The following is a 16,209-nucleotide window of genomic DNA, read 5'->3' as shown; positions in this document are numbered from 1 at the left end:
ATTTTAAGAATAGTCAAGCATGGGAGCACATTGCTTGTAGGCTAGAAAATCTCCATGAGTAGGGTTTATTTATATAAATATAGGGTTTATAATATATACGTTAACCTTAATCATAGAGATTCTCCAACCTACAAGCAGGAGACAATGCTGTCAATCCTGCTTTGGCATGGGAGTGGGGAGGGGCAGCAGCTTGAAGACATCTTGATGAGGGAGACCAGGATGTTTTAAGATGGAGAGAGAGGCTAAATTGGATTAGTAAAACACTACCTTCTGAATCGAGATTCGAAAGTAGTTGATGGGTGATCATATGCATTTCTCAAGTTAGTCCTCTGTTTCTCTTTTTCTGAACTGATTCTTGTTTGTTGCATTTTGCATGTGAGATTACTTACCTACAACTATAGTGTGTAGTACTGGAAGAATTGTATTCTCTACTCAGTTGGTCTGCCTCTGCAGAAATCTAAATAACAAACATTAAAGTGTTTATTGGTGACTCTCATAAAAGCTTAAATTCCCTGGGTCATACCTGGCATACCAAGGATGCTTGTGTAGTACTGAGTTATTTACAATGGTCTAGTAAGAATTGTCTCTATCATTTTGCCTTCTATAGATTGAGCTTTTGTTAAACATAGCCCAACAAGACTGACTCTAATGTCCATACCTCTCTTATGTGGCTTTTTCAAGGCTTTGGAGGTTCTTTTATTGCTCCTTCTCCATCACCATCCCCAGTCACTCCAGCTCAAACCAGCTTACTACAGCCTAACTTTGATGCAGCCTTTGGGACAACAGCTCCAACGACTGCCAGTTCGTTTGATGCATCAGGTGAGCCACAGGGTTTCTTCCTGTGAATTTTCTAATGTGTTTTATGTGTTAGATGAGTTAATGACACCATACTCTGACTACAAGCAATGTCAGTAATTTCCCTGTTCCTTCTCTACTGGAAGAACTCAGGGTGGTATTTAGGCTGTTGTGTGCTCAAGAGCTCTCTGTACCCATTTCTTATTCTACCATGTCAATAAAAAACAAACTAGCGTGAACATCATCCTTGCATGTGCTTGATTGCATGAATCAGGAATTACTCAAGGAAAACACTGTTCCATAAATCAAGTATATAGACAAGTTGTCTTGCTGCTGCTGAAGCTGTTCTTGAGCTTGCATGGCACCTGGAGGTACAGAAAATGGAGACTCAGGTTGTGTTCTTTGCCTGACTATAAGCTTAAACTTTCATCACTGCTATCATTTTGTTTGTATCTTTTCCATTCTATATTTTCCATGCTGGGTCCTTGCTACAAACTTAAAATTGGTGAGTTCTGCAACTGTACAAAAAAAAAGGTTGAAGTAGTACTGCTGCTTGGTTATTTGGTTGCTTGCCAGAGCATATGCTACCCCTTCCTGTCAACTTAACGTTAGCATGTACCTCAAATACAGATCAGAAGATAGAACGCTGGCATGAGATGTACCAGGCAGTTTGACTTCAAGGGATCTAAAAAATGAACTTCTGAGTTAAATGACTGGACTAAGGAGGCTAGCTCTGTCAGTGTGGATGGTTCTGGTTCCTTCTGATCTCGTAAGATGTTAGTAGGTTTTCCCGACTCCCTGCTGCTTGCAAGTAACATCTTGAGACTTTCAATCCTATTGCCGTAAGATGTCAAGGTATAAGACTGCCTTTGCCACAGTAATTCTGACTGGTCTTTACTGTAAGATGTTCATTTTAAAAGCCTTTAAATGAATATCTCCTGACAAATGTGTGTGCATCTCTTTAACGATGGCTGTAAGAAAAAGTTTCATGTGGACGTGGTGCTGTATCTATGTAGGTTCAACTCTCCAATTAAAGACCTTTTAGGGATGTCCTGTCATATTAGTTCGCATTGATATAGCTCTTTCAGGATTACTGTACATTCAGTGTCTAGTAAAATGAAATGCATGCCCTTGTTGGCATTGCTTTTAATGTCAAACTGTGTTTTGGTAAGACTTGTGATGTGGTTGTCTGTGCTATGTTTGTTGGAGCAACAGTGAAGTTGCAGGTAGCATATTTCTTACCACCGCGTCTGTTTCTAACCCACTTCCCTTTCACTTCCAGTGTTTGATGGCCTAGGTGATCTTCTTATGCCAACTATGGTTCCTTCTGGTCAATCTATAGCACCTTCAGCTACAGCAACAGTCACTGCTTCAGCCACAAGCAAAGGCCTCGGAAGCGATCTTGATTCATCTCTTGCAAATTTAGTAGGCAGTAAGTGACAAATTTCGGTTTTAAGTGGTGTGGCATACAATTCTGTTACTCTTCTGTGGAGCCAAATACTATTGGCTATTTTAGCTTGCTTCTTTCAATGTCCTCCTGTTTGCCTGGGCAGATGGGGGAAATTATGGGCAGGTATAAGGCCTGATTCAGATCGCTGGTGGTCTGGGATCATAACTCGTCCCTCTTTGTGCCCAGGATCTGAGTCAAATAATGGGATCTGTTTGGTAGGTATTATTTGTAACGTGTGAATGTCCCAGGTACACTCAGAGGCACATCAGGCTCTTCATGGATGTTCTCCTGTGTAATAACAGATGGAAAGGTGAAAATTGTCCAAAGTATCTGATAGCACTGTGGAATTTAAGCAGAAAAGCTGGTGGACACAAATAGCTGACTTCTTGCTTAATGAGAGGAGGAATAGCAGTGGGGTGAGGTGTGCACAACAGCCAGGAACAGACCTTGTCTCACAGTGAACTTTCCAAAACATGTTCTTGAAATGCTAAACTAAAAAATGTTCTCTTTACTGTAGTGAGAAAAAGGCTAGAGCCTTTATAACTAGAGATCAGTAGCTGCAGCCCCCCCAAAAAAACTAACAGAGGCCCACCTAGGCCAAGGTATAATACTACTGAAGTCATACCTTGGAGGACTGCATAAATGGAATACTCTGTTAGTATATGTAAACACACCACAGCAAAGATATAACTGATCTTATGATGCAAACTCTTCTGTTAGGTGTGTGGGGAAACTACCATGCTTAGAAGTCAGCAGGAATCTTAATCACTTGAAACCTCTTCTGTAAGTCATTTGGTATATACAAGTTTGGGGGAGAAAATCAAACTTAGCAATTTGTGACTTACAGGACTTGTACTGGTCATGCAAGAAGAGTATTCTTTAAAACTATGCTTAAAACTTCTTCCAAAGAGTAATTAAGGAAACTGCTTGGAGTTCCCATGTATGATAGAGCAGATAAAACAGTGCAAAACTTCCAGGTAACATTCAGATTTATGTGTATAAAAATAGGGTTTTTTTCAGTATGTATAATGAGGAACAGAAACTAGTGTTGTCATTCATGGTAAATAGTTTTAGTGCTCTTAAATAACTTAGCTTTTTGTAGACCTAAATATATTGTTACTTTGGATTGCTTATGGAGCAAAGATGGCTTCCTCGAGTATAAGACATCCACAGTGTTTCTCAAAAGTTTGTCCTGAAGAAAGGGGTAGATGTGACCAATCCTCTGATGCTTTATAAATGAAGACATCCAAAACTTTATTACTCTGTGTAAGTCCATGTGGAATGAAATATAAGCTGTTACTTTGACATGCTTTAATTTAAACATGACTTTTTTTTTTCTTATTACAATTTTCAGATCTTGGAATTTCTGGTACCACTTCAAAAAAGTAAGTTCAACTTTGTTTAAAAAAAAAAGTTTTCAAATCTGTTGTATAGTCTTACATCTATTTTAGTGTTTATTAAGAATCAATGAATTGGTCATGTGCCCCCTACCCCCCAAAAATAAGTTCAGAAAAATTCTGGAAAAAATACTCTGTTCACTGAATAATTAAGGTTAATTGTTCCTGCTTTTAAACTTGCTGGCTTTAATCTCAGTCTTTAAAAAAAAAACCAAAATCTGTAAATCACTGTCTTCATATCGGATAGCTGATTTCCAAACAACTTAAAATGAACAAATAGTCCAGATAATAAATTGTATAGCTGTCCTCAGTAATCTAGGCTAATATGTAATAGTTTTGTTATCTTTTTACAGACGCTGGATGTGCTTATCGTATAGGCATTGGAATACTTGTAAAATAGAAAAGAAGTTCATTCCATGCAGTGAAAAGCTTCTTTTTGAAAGAAGAAATATTTACAGCGTTGCATTTATTTTTGAATGTATCTTCTTAATCTAACTGCTTACTTCTGTACTTCTGTGCTGAGTCTTCCTCTGTATGCAAGACCAGTTTGATGTGTGTATTTCAAAATGTGTTGTGCCTCTGTGGAGGCGATAGGAGCGATATGTATAAACACATCATGAGGTTTATCCCCAAAACTTAACTTCCTTTAATCTACTTCATTCAAATGGTGTAGCTTATTCTGGATAGAGCGGCCTCTAACAAAACCTGGTTTTGCAACAGCCCTTTTATTCTATAAATGATTTGTTTCTCTTGTATCTATCAACTTTTTTCAGAACTGAATGCTTTCCTCCTCAGCTGTCCGAGCAAGATTTCCAGCAATGAAATGACCTTTCAAAGACTTCTAGCAGGCAGCTCTACTGCCTGGCCCCAGTAGAATAGGCAGTAGCAGTCTCTCTTCCTACTTTGCAAGGGTATATGCAATAATACGTTACCTTTGGTCAATACTAAGTAAAACTTCTCCTTAATTCTCACCACAAAGGCCATAACCATGTAACTGACATCAGTATAGAGTGTAGTGGTGTCTACCGCTAACAACCCTTGAAACTGAGTGGCACTAGAAGTGTATCTTTCTGTTAACTTAAACTGCATACAATATAAACTAATGTAGCTGCAAGCTTAACATTAATGTATACTGCAATTGGTTTTCATTTTCACTGTATGTAAATAATAGCTCTGTCTTTCTCCTTCTCTATTAGGGGAGACCTTCAGTGGAATGCTGGAGAGAAAAAGTTAACAGGAGGAGCCAACTGGCAGCCAAAAGTAGCACCTGCAACATGGTCAACTGGTGGTGTCCCAAGTGGTCCATTGGTAGGTGGTTAATCCATCGATACTACTGGTATTGAAACCTCGATATCTTAGGAGACTATGCAAGCATACATGTAGGCACAGCTCCTGTCTACTTCAGCTAAAGAGTTGGCATCTGTATAAATGATATGATTGTTTCAAGTCACGTTTTTAAGACCAGATTTACAGCTGGCATAAATAAATCATTGAGTTCAGGTCAATGAAAATACACTAGCGTATCAAGATGTTACTCTACGTGTACACTTAATACCTGTGGCTAGCTGCATGGGTCTTGCCAGCACCAGGCCTGGGTTGATTGCCCAAAAGACAACGGTATTGATCCAAAGCTGAAGTACTGGAAGGAGAGAAGTTTTTCTCAAGGTTTCCTGAAGTAGATCAAAAGACTACACAGTATTCAGACTGATCAGGTGATTGATGTTAGATTAGAAGTGGGTAGCTTGTTTAGCAGAGTAAAGCAGTCTGTGGAAGAGTTAGGATTGCCCTGTAAAATGTATCAGAAGGCACTAACTTTGAGAGAAGAGGGTTGAACTGAGCTAAAAATCTAAATTTGGCACAAGAGCAACTTGATCATGAGTAAGCTACAAGAGTAATCTGAAGAGGGGTCATACCTCATCTCGTCAAAGTCGCACAGGGCATAAAACAGCCTCCGTTTGAAAAAAGTTGGGTTGGGAACGGAAGGAAAGGAAAGGACTGTCAAGGGGGAGCATGACCAGTTCAGTTCCCTGCTGCCACAGCCAGATGTTAATGTGACTGTAAGCATGTTCCAGCTTGTTCCTTAACCTTATGGAAGATACAAGAATTCCCTGAACTTGATATTTCATTGAATTTATTAGTTGTAACGTCAACTTTTCTTCTTAATAGAAAGGCTGGGCAATACTGTACAGTGTAAGTGATTTTTTTTTTTTGATCTCTTATTGTACTTACTTACTAAACACGAAGATACTAACAGCACCTCACCTGCACTACAGTTATTACCGCTGGCTTAAAACTAGCTAGAAGCTACCTAACATGGCTCTTCTTGGACTATCTGTCCAGCACACAATTCTCGGCAATGTGTTGAATATGGTAGTAGTGATTAACCATTTCTGTGCTGTAAGCTTGAAAATAATGACTTCAGACTGTCTTTGCTTTCCTTGGATGTGAACTATCTGATGACTTGTAATACCTGAAATTTCTAACTTCTGTAACATCAGCCTGATCTTATAGTGATTTTACTATCTTATAAGTAACTAGCCTTTCTGGAAAGCTGGGTGGCTTTGATAGCATTTTGTGAAACATGGGTGCTATATATATTTCTTCAAAATCATGCACTTAAGTATTCTTTGAAACCAAAGAAAACCGGATCTGCAGGAAAAACAAATGCGGAGACTAAAATGAAACTTTCCTTCATGTCACTGTTGAACCACTTAAGTTTTGGTCACTTCTTCCCTTCCTTGTGGCCTTTCACCTTCTGGATTAAAATCAGCAGAATTTTATAAAAGCCCATTCCCTTGAGTGACCCTAGTGCTTTGAGGCAAAAGCGGATTCAGTTTGTGTGGCCATTTTCTTGGCATCTGCCTAACTGGATTTTGAGCTATGGTGTGTTCCTGTGGCTGCAGTCAGATCACTACATCTGATGTCATTAATCTGTGTTTTTCTACTCCTTAGTTTCCATACCTGAATGTCCAGATACTGGTTTTAGTTTGGGGACAGCTGTGCTGCTAGCGCAGTACAGATTTTAATTGAAATGCTCCCCAGAAAACTTTCAGACTGGCAAAGAGGTTCATAATTATTAGCCAGAAACTGTAGGGTGTTTGCTAGTTAATGAATCTGGAACAGGTTATCTTGACTTGTGTCCAGTTTCTTAAGAAACTGGCATATTTTAGTCTGGAAGCAAGGATCAACGAAGGGCACTAAATGCAGCATTCACAGAAGTGGACTGTGCAGTGAGTAATTCCAACATATTTCCAGAGACGCACTGTCCTTTGAACTGAAAGTGTGCTAGCTGCTCTCCAAGTGCAGTGGGATATAACTGACTCAAGGTAGGCAGTAAGGATGTGGACGCTCAGGAGCGACCCTACAGCTTCTGTAATAGCTTGAGAAATTGTGCCAATATACTTAGGCCATACGATAGCAGTAATGAGATTCCTAAAAATCCTAATACCATTTTTAAATCCTTTCCTTGAATGCGTCCTGCTTCTCTTCAGAGTTAATAATTTGGATTGTATATACTTCTCTGAAAAGAACAGACTTCGATGCTTTCAAGGCCATAAGGAGACTCTGTGCATGGGCAGTTACAGACAAGGGAACCAAAAGGGATGATGTATAGATTCTGCTAGATAAGTGAGGCGGCCTTGTTCAAAGATGCTGTTGTGCTGTATATCCAGTCAGACTACTAAACTAACAGTTCTCTCTTCCTGAATCCTGGTGAAAGATCACCTTTTTTTTCTTGTGTTACTTGAATGACAATCACACAAGTTAAGCATATGAATGAAAAGCATAATAAGATAAACTGAACTGTCCTTAGTAAAGTATATAATGGTTGTGATTGTGGCTTAAGTATGTGAGCTTAAATGAATGTCACTGCATAAAAACACTATTTTTTTTTAATTGGAAACTAATTATAGCAGTTTTTTCCCTTAGCTCTACAATCTGCTTAAGCTTTTACTAAAATACAGTGCTACAACAAGTGCAGTAGTGTGTTGGCTATTGATTATGAAATTGGGATGCTTTTTTACACTACGTAGAAGCAGGGGGAAGTATATATTTTCTTGGGCCTATTTTGAGTTGTATTCAGTAAATGGACTCCATTCGTGAAGAGAATGCAGTCTGTCACCATTGCTTTCTTATGAAAAAGCAAGCTAAGCATCAGTGTAAGGACTCATTCAACTCTCTCATTCTTTGAAGCATTGTGGTTTTGAGGTTAGGTATTATCTGCTACTTAAGTCCTACTTTCCAGAACAACTTTGAGAATGCTGGAGACTCCGTGCAGTTTCCAGATAGTTGATGTTAGAGATTCTTGCATGTCTTAATTTTTTTAAAAAATTTTTTAGACGGGAGCCGTGCCTCCAGCAAGTGCTGTTCCTGCCGCAGGAGGTACTCCACCTGTCCCACAGCCAGGAGCAGCATTTGGGATGGTGAGTCTTGTTATGCTGCTCTCCTCTCTTCACCCAGAACCCTACTCACACTGCATTCATTTACAGCCCCCAGCAGGCACAGGCGTACCCATGATGCCCCAGCAGCCAGTTATGTATGGGCAGCCTATGATGAGGCCACCATTTGGAGCTGCCACTGGCCCTGGTGTACAGGTAAGTGTTACTGCTAGATGAATGTTTAATTGCTCTCCATTTCTTTAGAAAGTAGCTTGTGTGTTTGCATTATCTCAGTTCAATTCTAGCTGTAGGACTGTAAAAGAGACTTCTTACAGTATCATCTGCCTGACTTAGAATCATAGAGTCATTTAGGTTAGAAAAGACCCTTAAGATCAAGTCCAACCATTAACCTAGCACTGCCAAGTCTACCACTAAACCATGTCCCTAAGTACCACATCTACATGTCCTTTAAACACTTCCAGGGGTGGTGACTCAACCACTTCCCTGGGCAGCCTGTTCCAATGCTTGACAACCCTTTCAGTGAAGCAATTTTTCCTAATACCCAATCTAAACCTCCCTTGGCACAACTTGAGGCCATTTCCTCTCATCCTATCACTTGCCACTTGGGAGAGAGACCGACATCCACCTTAGAATCATAGAATCATTAAGGTTGGAAAAGACCTCTAAGATCATCGAGTCCAACCGTCAACCCAACACCACCATGCCCACTACACCATGTCCCTAAGCGCCTCATCTACACGTCTTTTAAATACTTCCAGGGATGGTGAGTCAACCACTTTCCTGGGCAGCCTGTTCCAAGGCCTGACCACTCTTTCAGGAAAGAAACTTCTCCTAATGTTCAATCTAAACCTCCCTTGGTGCAACTTGAGGCCATTTCCTCTCGTCCTGTCACTAGTTACTTGGCAGAAGAGACCAACACCCACCTGGCTACAACCTCCTTTCAGGTAGTTGTAGAGCGCGATGAGGTCTCCCCTCAGCCTCCTCTTCTCCAGGCTAAACAACCCCAGTTCCCTCAGCCACTCCTCATAAGACTTGTGCTCCAGGCCCTTCACCAGCTTTGTTGCCCTTCTCTGGACACGCTCCAGCACCTCCATGTCCTTCTTGTAGTGAGGGGCCCAAAACTGAACACAGGATTCGAGGTGCGGCCTCACCAGTGCCGAGTACAGGGGCATGATCACCTCCCTACTCCTGCTGGCCACACTAGTCCTAATACAGGCCAGGATGCCATTGGCCTTCTTGGCCACCTGGGCACACTGCCGGCTCATGTTCAGTCAGCTGTCAACCAGCACCCCCAGGTCCTTTTCCTCTGGGCAGCTTTCCAGCCACTCCTCCCCAAGACTGTAGCGTTGCCTGGGGTTGTTGTGGCCGAAGTGCAGGACCCGGCACTTGGCCTTGTTGAACCTCATACAGTTGGCCTCTGCCCATCGATCCAGCCTGCCCAGGTCCCTCTGCAGAGCCTTCCTACCCTTGAGGAGATCAACGCTCCCACCCAACTTGGTGTCGTCTGCAAACTTACTGAGGGAGCACTCGATCCCCTCGTCCAGATCATTGATGAAGATATTGAACAGGACCGGCCCCAGTACTGAGCCCTGGGGAACACCGCTCGTGACCGGCCGCCAACTGGATTTAACTCCGTTGACCACAACTCTCTGGGCTCAGCCGTCCAGCCAGTTTTTTACCCAGCGAAGAGTGTACCTGTCTAAGCTGTGAGCTGCCAGTTTCTCTAGGAGAATGCTGTGGGAGACAGTGTCAAAGGCTTTACTGAAGTCCAGGTAGACCACATCCACTGCCTTTCCCTCATCCACTAGGTGGGTCACCTGGTCATAGAAGGAGATCAGGTTGGTCAAGCAGGACCTGCCTTCCATGAACCCGTGCTGGCTGGGCCTGATCCCCTGGTTGTCCTGGACATGGCTCGTGAGCGCCCTCAAAATGAACCGTTCCATAATCTTCCCCGGCACCGAGGTCAGGCTGACCGGCCTGTAGTTCCCCGGATCCTCCTTCCGGCCCTTCTTGTAGATGGGCGTCACATTGGTGAGCCTCCAGTCGTCCGGGACCTCCCCAGTTGACCAGGACTGCTGGTAAATGATGGAGAGCGGCTTGGCAAGCTCCTCCGCCAGCTCCCTCAGTACCCTCGGGTGGATCCCATCCGGCCCCATAGACTTGTGAGCGTCCAGGTGGCATAGCAGGTCGTTAACTGCTTCCTCTTGGATTATGGGGGATTTATCCTGCTCGCTGTCCCCATTCCACCTCGCTACAACCTCCTTTCAGGTAGTTGTAGAGAGCGATAAGGTCTCCCCTCAGCCTCCTTTTCTGCAGACTAAACAATGCCTGTTCCCTCAGCTGCTCCTCATAAGACTTGTGCTCTACACCCTTCACCAGCTTTGTTGCCCTTCTCTGGACACGCTCCAGCACCTCAATGTTCTTCTTGTAGTGAGGGGCCCAAAACTGAACACAGTATTCAAGGTGCGGCCTCACCAGTGCCGAGTACAGGGGCATGATCACTTCCCTACTTCTGCTGGCCACACTATTTCTGATACAAGCCAGGATGCCATTGGCCTTCTTGGCCACCTGGGCACACTGCCGGCTCATGTTCAGCCGGCTGTCGACCAGCACCCCCAGGTCCTTTTCCTCTGGGCAGCTTTCCAGCCACTCTTCCCCAAGCCTGTAGCGTTGCCTGGGGTTGTTGTGGCCGAAGTGCAGGACCCGGCACTTGGCCTTTTTGAACCTCGTACAGTTGGCCTCAGCCCATCGATCCAGCCTGTCCAGGTCCCTCTGCAGAGCCTTCCTACCCTCGAGCAGATCAACACTCCCACCCAACTTGGTGTCGTCTGCAAACTTACTGAGGGAGCACTCGATCCCCTCGTCCAGATCATTATTAAAGATATTAAGCAGAACTGGCCCCAATACTGAGCCCTGGGGAACACCACTTGTGACCGACCGCCAACTGGATTTAACTCAATTCACCACAACTCTTTGGGCCCAGCTATCCAGCCAGTTTTTTACCCAGCAAAGAGTACACCCGTCCAAGCCAACTGTTGACTTGCAACAGATCGCATGAACCACCTTGATTTTTTCAATTCCCTTGTACAAGACTAATAAAACAGGTTGGAAAAGTCTCCTGTATCTAACTACTTCCAAGATTTGTTTTTGGGGAGATTTGAGTAAAACTCAAAGTGGAGCTGATGGGCATTCCTATTCTGTTCAGAGCTTGTCAACATTTACTAGAACTGCACTCTGCATCTTCCCTCCCAGCCCACCAAAAGGATTCTTCAGAAAACTGACCTTCTGCTTATGAACAAGTTACGGTCTCAAGTTCCTGGATGACAGCTGTTTCTCAGTGAATGCAAGTTTAACTGGTTTAGACTGGTAGCTTGCTGGGTTTCTTTCAGTGTAAAACCTGGTTCCCTGAGTAAGGTGGAGGCAGGGGGTAGTAAGGTCAGGATGGGAGAATCATTTGGCTCCATAGTGAAAAGGGTTGCATGGAACTTGAAAAACTGACACCTTCTGTGGAATAATTGATGATTTTTATACCTACCAGAGGAGGAACAGGGTATAATATAGTCACATCTCTGGTACGCTTCGGGCTATAATTTACACTACCAATGTAGAATAACTTGTACTTAAATACCAGTCACTGGGATTTTCAGACGTACTCTGCAGCACGCACTCTGCTTATTCTGTGCCTTGGTGTTTAACATCTAATAATTGCTTAACTTCTGTCTGGGTTGATGATCCTAACACCATTCTGTCTTACAGGGAGAGAGTGATTTGAAGCTACAATAATTAGAATATGCAGTTTCAGTAGCAGTGTCCGTTAAACCAGCCAAACATTGTTAGCCCTGTAGTAAGAATGGAGTTTAAACAATGCTTTAGCAAAACGGCAACACACTGAACTTAAAATTTAGAACTTTGTATGTTTGCAATGTGCTTGTGTGGGAACCAGCTATATCTACCTAATGCTTGTGTATCCTTGTCTGCTTTGTTTTTTTCTGCCTTCCTGGCTGATGTCTGTTAGCTTTCTCCAAGCCCAACTCCTGCTACTCAGAGTCCCAAGAAACCTCCAACAAAGGACCCATTAGCGGATCTTAACATCAAGGATTTCTTGTAAACGATAAGGTATTCTGTGGCTGCCTGCCTAAGCATGTTACACTGTGGTACATGTCTGGCACACAGATGTTGATTAGGCTGGTAGATTGAATATGACTGATAAAATTGTAGCTTCAGAGATAGGTAGAAACATGCACTGATAATGTGGTGGTTTAAACAGAAACCCGAATTCTCTGTCCACACTCTTAATTTTAGCCTAAAAGCTTGACTTTTGGCTACTTTTTTTTGCCAAAAGTGACTGCCAGGAAAAGTTATCTTCAATCTATAACTTCCATTTTTGCCTTGTTTCCATTCAATCCAAGGGTTCATGTTTTTTCATAATGCAGAAGTACGGTAGACATTTTATAATTAAGACTAGAGTAATTTGCCAAGTGAGGAGATATCATTACATATCTTCAAAGCGTTCTTCATAAGTCCCTTTTCTTTCTACCTAGAGCTTAATTCTAAGTCTTGTTCCAAGCTTCTTCTACACTGGAATTAGCAGCAGTGGATGGGATCAGGCTGCTCTTAGCAGACACCACTCAGTCCCACTTCCACCATCTCCAGATTCCAGCCCTGGGGAGGTATAACTAGTGCTTGGTGGAGATGGCCAGGAGTGGAGATGCACCTTCATTGCTAGGACTCACAGCTTTTGACTTGGGTTTGTAGTAGACAGATTCATAACCGTCTGTGGGAAGACTGCTGCTTCACTAAAAACTGATAACTCCTTTGAGGTGTGAAGTGATGAGCAGATTGGTGTTTTTTCTAGAACGTGCTTTTATCTAATCCATTATTCCAGTTTTCATCTAATACTTTTCTGTTTTCACAGCTGCAGTTTTTCTGACTGGATGATAAAAACGTGAGTCTGGAGTCTACAAACAGATGCTCAGAGTTTCAAAGTGAGCCACCGGTACCAAACCCAGCGCTTACTCAGACTTTCTCTTTCTCCTGAAACGTGTAGCACAGCTGTGAAAGTGAACATTAGGAATGTGTACTACCTTAGCTGTTATCCCTACTCTCTCGAAATTTGTGTACTTGGGTTAGTTGTGTTTTACAATTTAAACAATGGATGTATGTTTCTGATGCCTTCTAGTGCTTTTCTGAACCTATCCCACAGGGGCAGACTACGCAGCTGTTGTTTGGTGAGCCATTTGGAGCGATGTCTGTGGTTTTTGAAGGTTTCAATGTATATAACTTTTTGAGGACACCTAAAATTTCCCTAAGACTCAATTCCTCCTTTATCTGTTATGAAACATAGTGTGATAATACCAGATAGTAAGGAAAATACTTATGAAATTGTGTGGAATACATTTCCCCCCCCAGTCACAGGAATCTGAATTGTTGTGGAAAAATGTTTTATTTTTGTGGCACTGTATATGTTAAGGTAACTTAAAGTAATATAAAGGTAAACTTCCATAACAAATACTTTTTTGATGATTTACCAAGAATGAAAAATCATATCTGAAAGAATACCATATTTATTGCTGTTTTTATTTTAAAATCTATTTTAATTATTTAAGTTTTTGCATTTAAAATTGGCATATTTATCAGTTCTTGCTAAATGCACTGAAAATAAGTAAAGGGTCAGTTTCTCTCCATGTAGTTGGAAAAAGCAACCATAGTTGTGCTGGCATTAAGGGATTTCAAATACGAGAGCACTCTTTGGTATATCTGTAGTCAAAACATCACAAGTGATGTTACTCATCTCTGTTCAGTTCTTACGTACATCTCTTAATTTAGTGCTTACCTGTGTATGCCTTAGGCTGGTGTTTTCTCCATTGCCCCGAATGCGCTGTGAGTAGCTTTTGTACTATAGTGATTAGATTTAATTCTGATCCAGAGATCCATGCCCTTTACTGTACATACTGTGTTTCTTTGATTTTTATTTGTTCTCATACTGTTTCTGCTGATGGCTTGGTGTAAGATCTTGACTCTTCAGTGAGGTCACTGTTGATCAGTGTTACAAGTGGCTTGGCAGTTCTCTGTAAAAGCATATTGGGTTGGAAAGATATTCACCTAAAGTCTTTCAAATGAACTATTTAATCAATGTATGGTACCATTAAAAGTGGTTGTATCTGAATTTGCTGTGGGGGTGACATACACCATAATGGGAAAGTTCTATAAAAAGCTAATTTCAAAATGGCTCTTCTTTGTATTTCAGTTAAAAAAAAAAAAACAAAACAAACAAACAAAAAAAACAAACAAAAAACCCCAGTGCATGTGTGCCCTTTGAGATGCAATAAACACCTTGATCAAAGTAAATATCTTGTTGCCAGCTTCATGATCATTGAGATGTTGAGCAAAATAATACACTTTGAGAGAGGAAAAATGTGGATAGGTCCTGACACTGATTGCTGGGTCTGCTGCACATGGTAATGACTTTTGCTGATCTTCAAGCAGTACAGGAGAGATCCATACAAAGCTAGACTGAGCACAAAGCCACAAGTAAAGTGGGGAGAGGGAGAGGAGAATTCTCTGGTTTGACCTATAACACCTCAGGAGGCTTCATTAAAGCTCTTCATCTCCCTAAACTAGAATAATATTGGAACTGTGAAAATTTATAATATTGGTCCTGATTTCTTTCCTATGAGGTATCGTTCAACAGCTTATTGAGAGCTAGCACAGCTACGATGCTACAGGAATTTCTTGTGCTATCGTTCACCTTATGGTTGCATGAAAGGAGGAGAAAATGTTTCATACAGTTTAGTACATATTAAAGTCTTTCTGGAATGAGGTGACTAACTAGAGACCACCTTGATTTAGTAATAAAATGAAGTGATGAAGCAGTACTGAATGCCAAGGGCTGCTTCGAAGTACTTTATAAAAAACAAAACACTGAAACGACTTTATCATGCTCTGGTAAGGTTTGAATCTTGAATTGGATTTCAAAGACATTTCCAAGTTGTGCAACCAGTAGGGGAGTGCCATTGCTTAAGAGGTTTTATTATTCATTTGGTTTTTTTACTTGCTGCTATGTTAGTATTCTGAATCTATCAAGTTTGGCCTTGGAAAAGTTGATTTTATACTTCAGCCTTAGGATGAGTTCCCTGTTGGGTCAGGGTGTTCTGGGTTAGAAATCTGTAAGGCTCAGCAAATCACTGTGTTTTCTCACTATTTGAGCACGAAGACCTGAACAAGGTCAGTAACTGCACCCCCAGAAAGGCTCACCATGGTTTTGCCCATCCTTCCTGTGTGCTATGTGTTACCAAATGCAGGGAGCGCTCGACTGCTTACCACTGTGTTGTGCGTGTCTTCTCAAAGTAAGGACAGCGTTTTCGGAGGACAGTCATAACCAAACATGTAAATATATTCAGACCAGTTCATTAGTGTCTCATTCAAATTAAAACAATGAACTACTACTTGCTGAATTGCAAATGAATGTTTGCAACGTTACATGTTTCAGGGGACCAAAGCTCAGTGTGAGGGCTTTTTGTTTGCCATGTACATGCCCCTGCCATGCAGTCATTGCCTTTCTGCATCAGCTTCATGCGTGTCCGCAGCCCTTGGTCCTCGTTCTTGTTAGTTTTCTATAGATCTCATGGCCAACAGCTCTGTGCAAACCTATGGTGTCTGTGGCATTTGGTAACCTGTAAGGAAATAGAAGCCTGGACAGAAAGCAAACTTGGTGGAAGAGCAAGCAGCTTGTGCACTGTGGGAAGTAAAACCAGTGTATTTCCCCAGGATGCTGAGTAAGGCTAAACAAAAGTGACTCTTGTTCTCCCTGTCACAAAGGGGTTACAAAATCTGGCTTGCAAGGAAAACAAGTGGTTGTCTCCTGGCCTGTAGACAAGAACATGTTCTTGTTATCATCTGAGTTTCATCATCCAGGCATGAACGCATCTGTGTCCTGCTATGACTAACCACTTCTCATACAAGCTATAGAGAAGAGTGGGTGGGGAGGAGGGCTCACATCTGTGGGAGGAAGAAACTGTCTCCTTCCCCTGCGTTTTTCATGAGGGGAGGACAGGTTTCAGGCAGCCGGTATGTCCCTTACCCAAGCTCTTGCTGTTCTGTGTGCTGGCTTCTTTAGAAGCTGGCACCTCTGGCCACATGAGACTTTTGTAGCTCCCCCTTAAGCCTTGGG

General features: G+C 42.1%; 1 protein-coding gene across 2 annotated transcripts in view; it reads left to right on the top strand.

Annotated features, from left to right (window-relative positions):
• The window catches only part of SNAP91 (synaptosome associated protein 91), a 72,501-nt gene extending 58,213 nt beyond the window's left edge, over positions 1–14,288 (top strand). The window contains exons 22-30 of one of the 2 annotated variants that reach the window (XM_075145403.1): positions 682–819; positions 2,078–2,227; positions 3,600–3,630; positions 4,839–4,950; positions 5,809–5,832; positions 7,980–8,063; positions 8,130–8,234; positions 12,055–12,155; positions 12,955–14,288. In XM_075145403.1, coding sequence (XP_075001504.1) covers positions 682–819; positions 2,078–2,227; positions 3,600–3,630; positions 4,839–4,950; positions 5,809–5,832; positions 7,980–8,063; positions 8,130–8,234; positions 12,055–12,147 — 737 coding nt within the window. In that variant the 3' untranslated portion in view covers positions 12,148–12,155; positions 12,955–14,288. The remainder of the gene's footprint in view (positions 1–681; positions 820–2,077; positions 2,228–3,599; positions 3,631–4,838; positions 4,951–5,808; positions 5,833–7,979; positions 8,064–8,129; positions 8,235–12,054; positions 12,156–12,954) is intronic. The other variant, XM_075145404.1, reaches the window with a different exon arrangement.
• Positions 14,289–16,209: the final 1,921 nt, after the last annotated feature.

The sequence above is a fragment of the Calonectris borealis genome, chromosome 3 (genome assembly GCF_964195595.1).
Source record: "Calonectris borealis chromosome 3, bCalBor7.hap1.2, whole genome shotgun sequence".
In the NCBI taxonomy this organism is placed as follows: domain Eukaryota; kingdom Metazoa; phylum Chordata; class Aves; order Procellariiformes; family Procellariidae; genus Calonectris; species Calonectris borealis.
The sequence above is the reverse complement of the archived record's forward strand: the minus strand, read 5'-3'. Positions and strand labels throughout refer to the sequence as shown.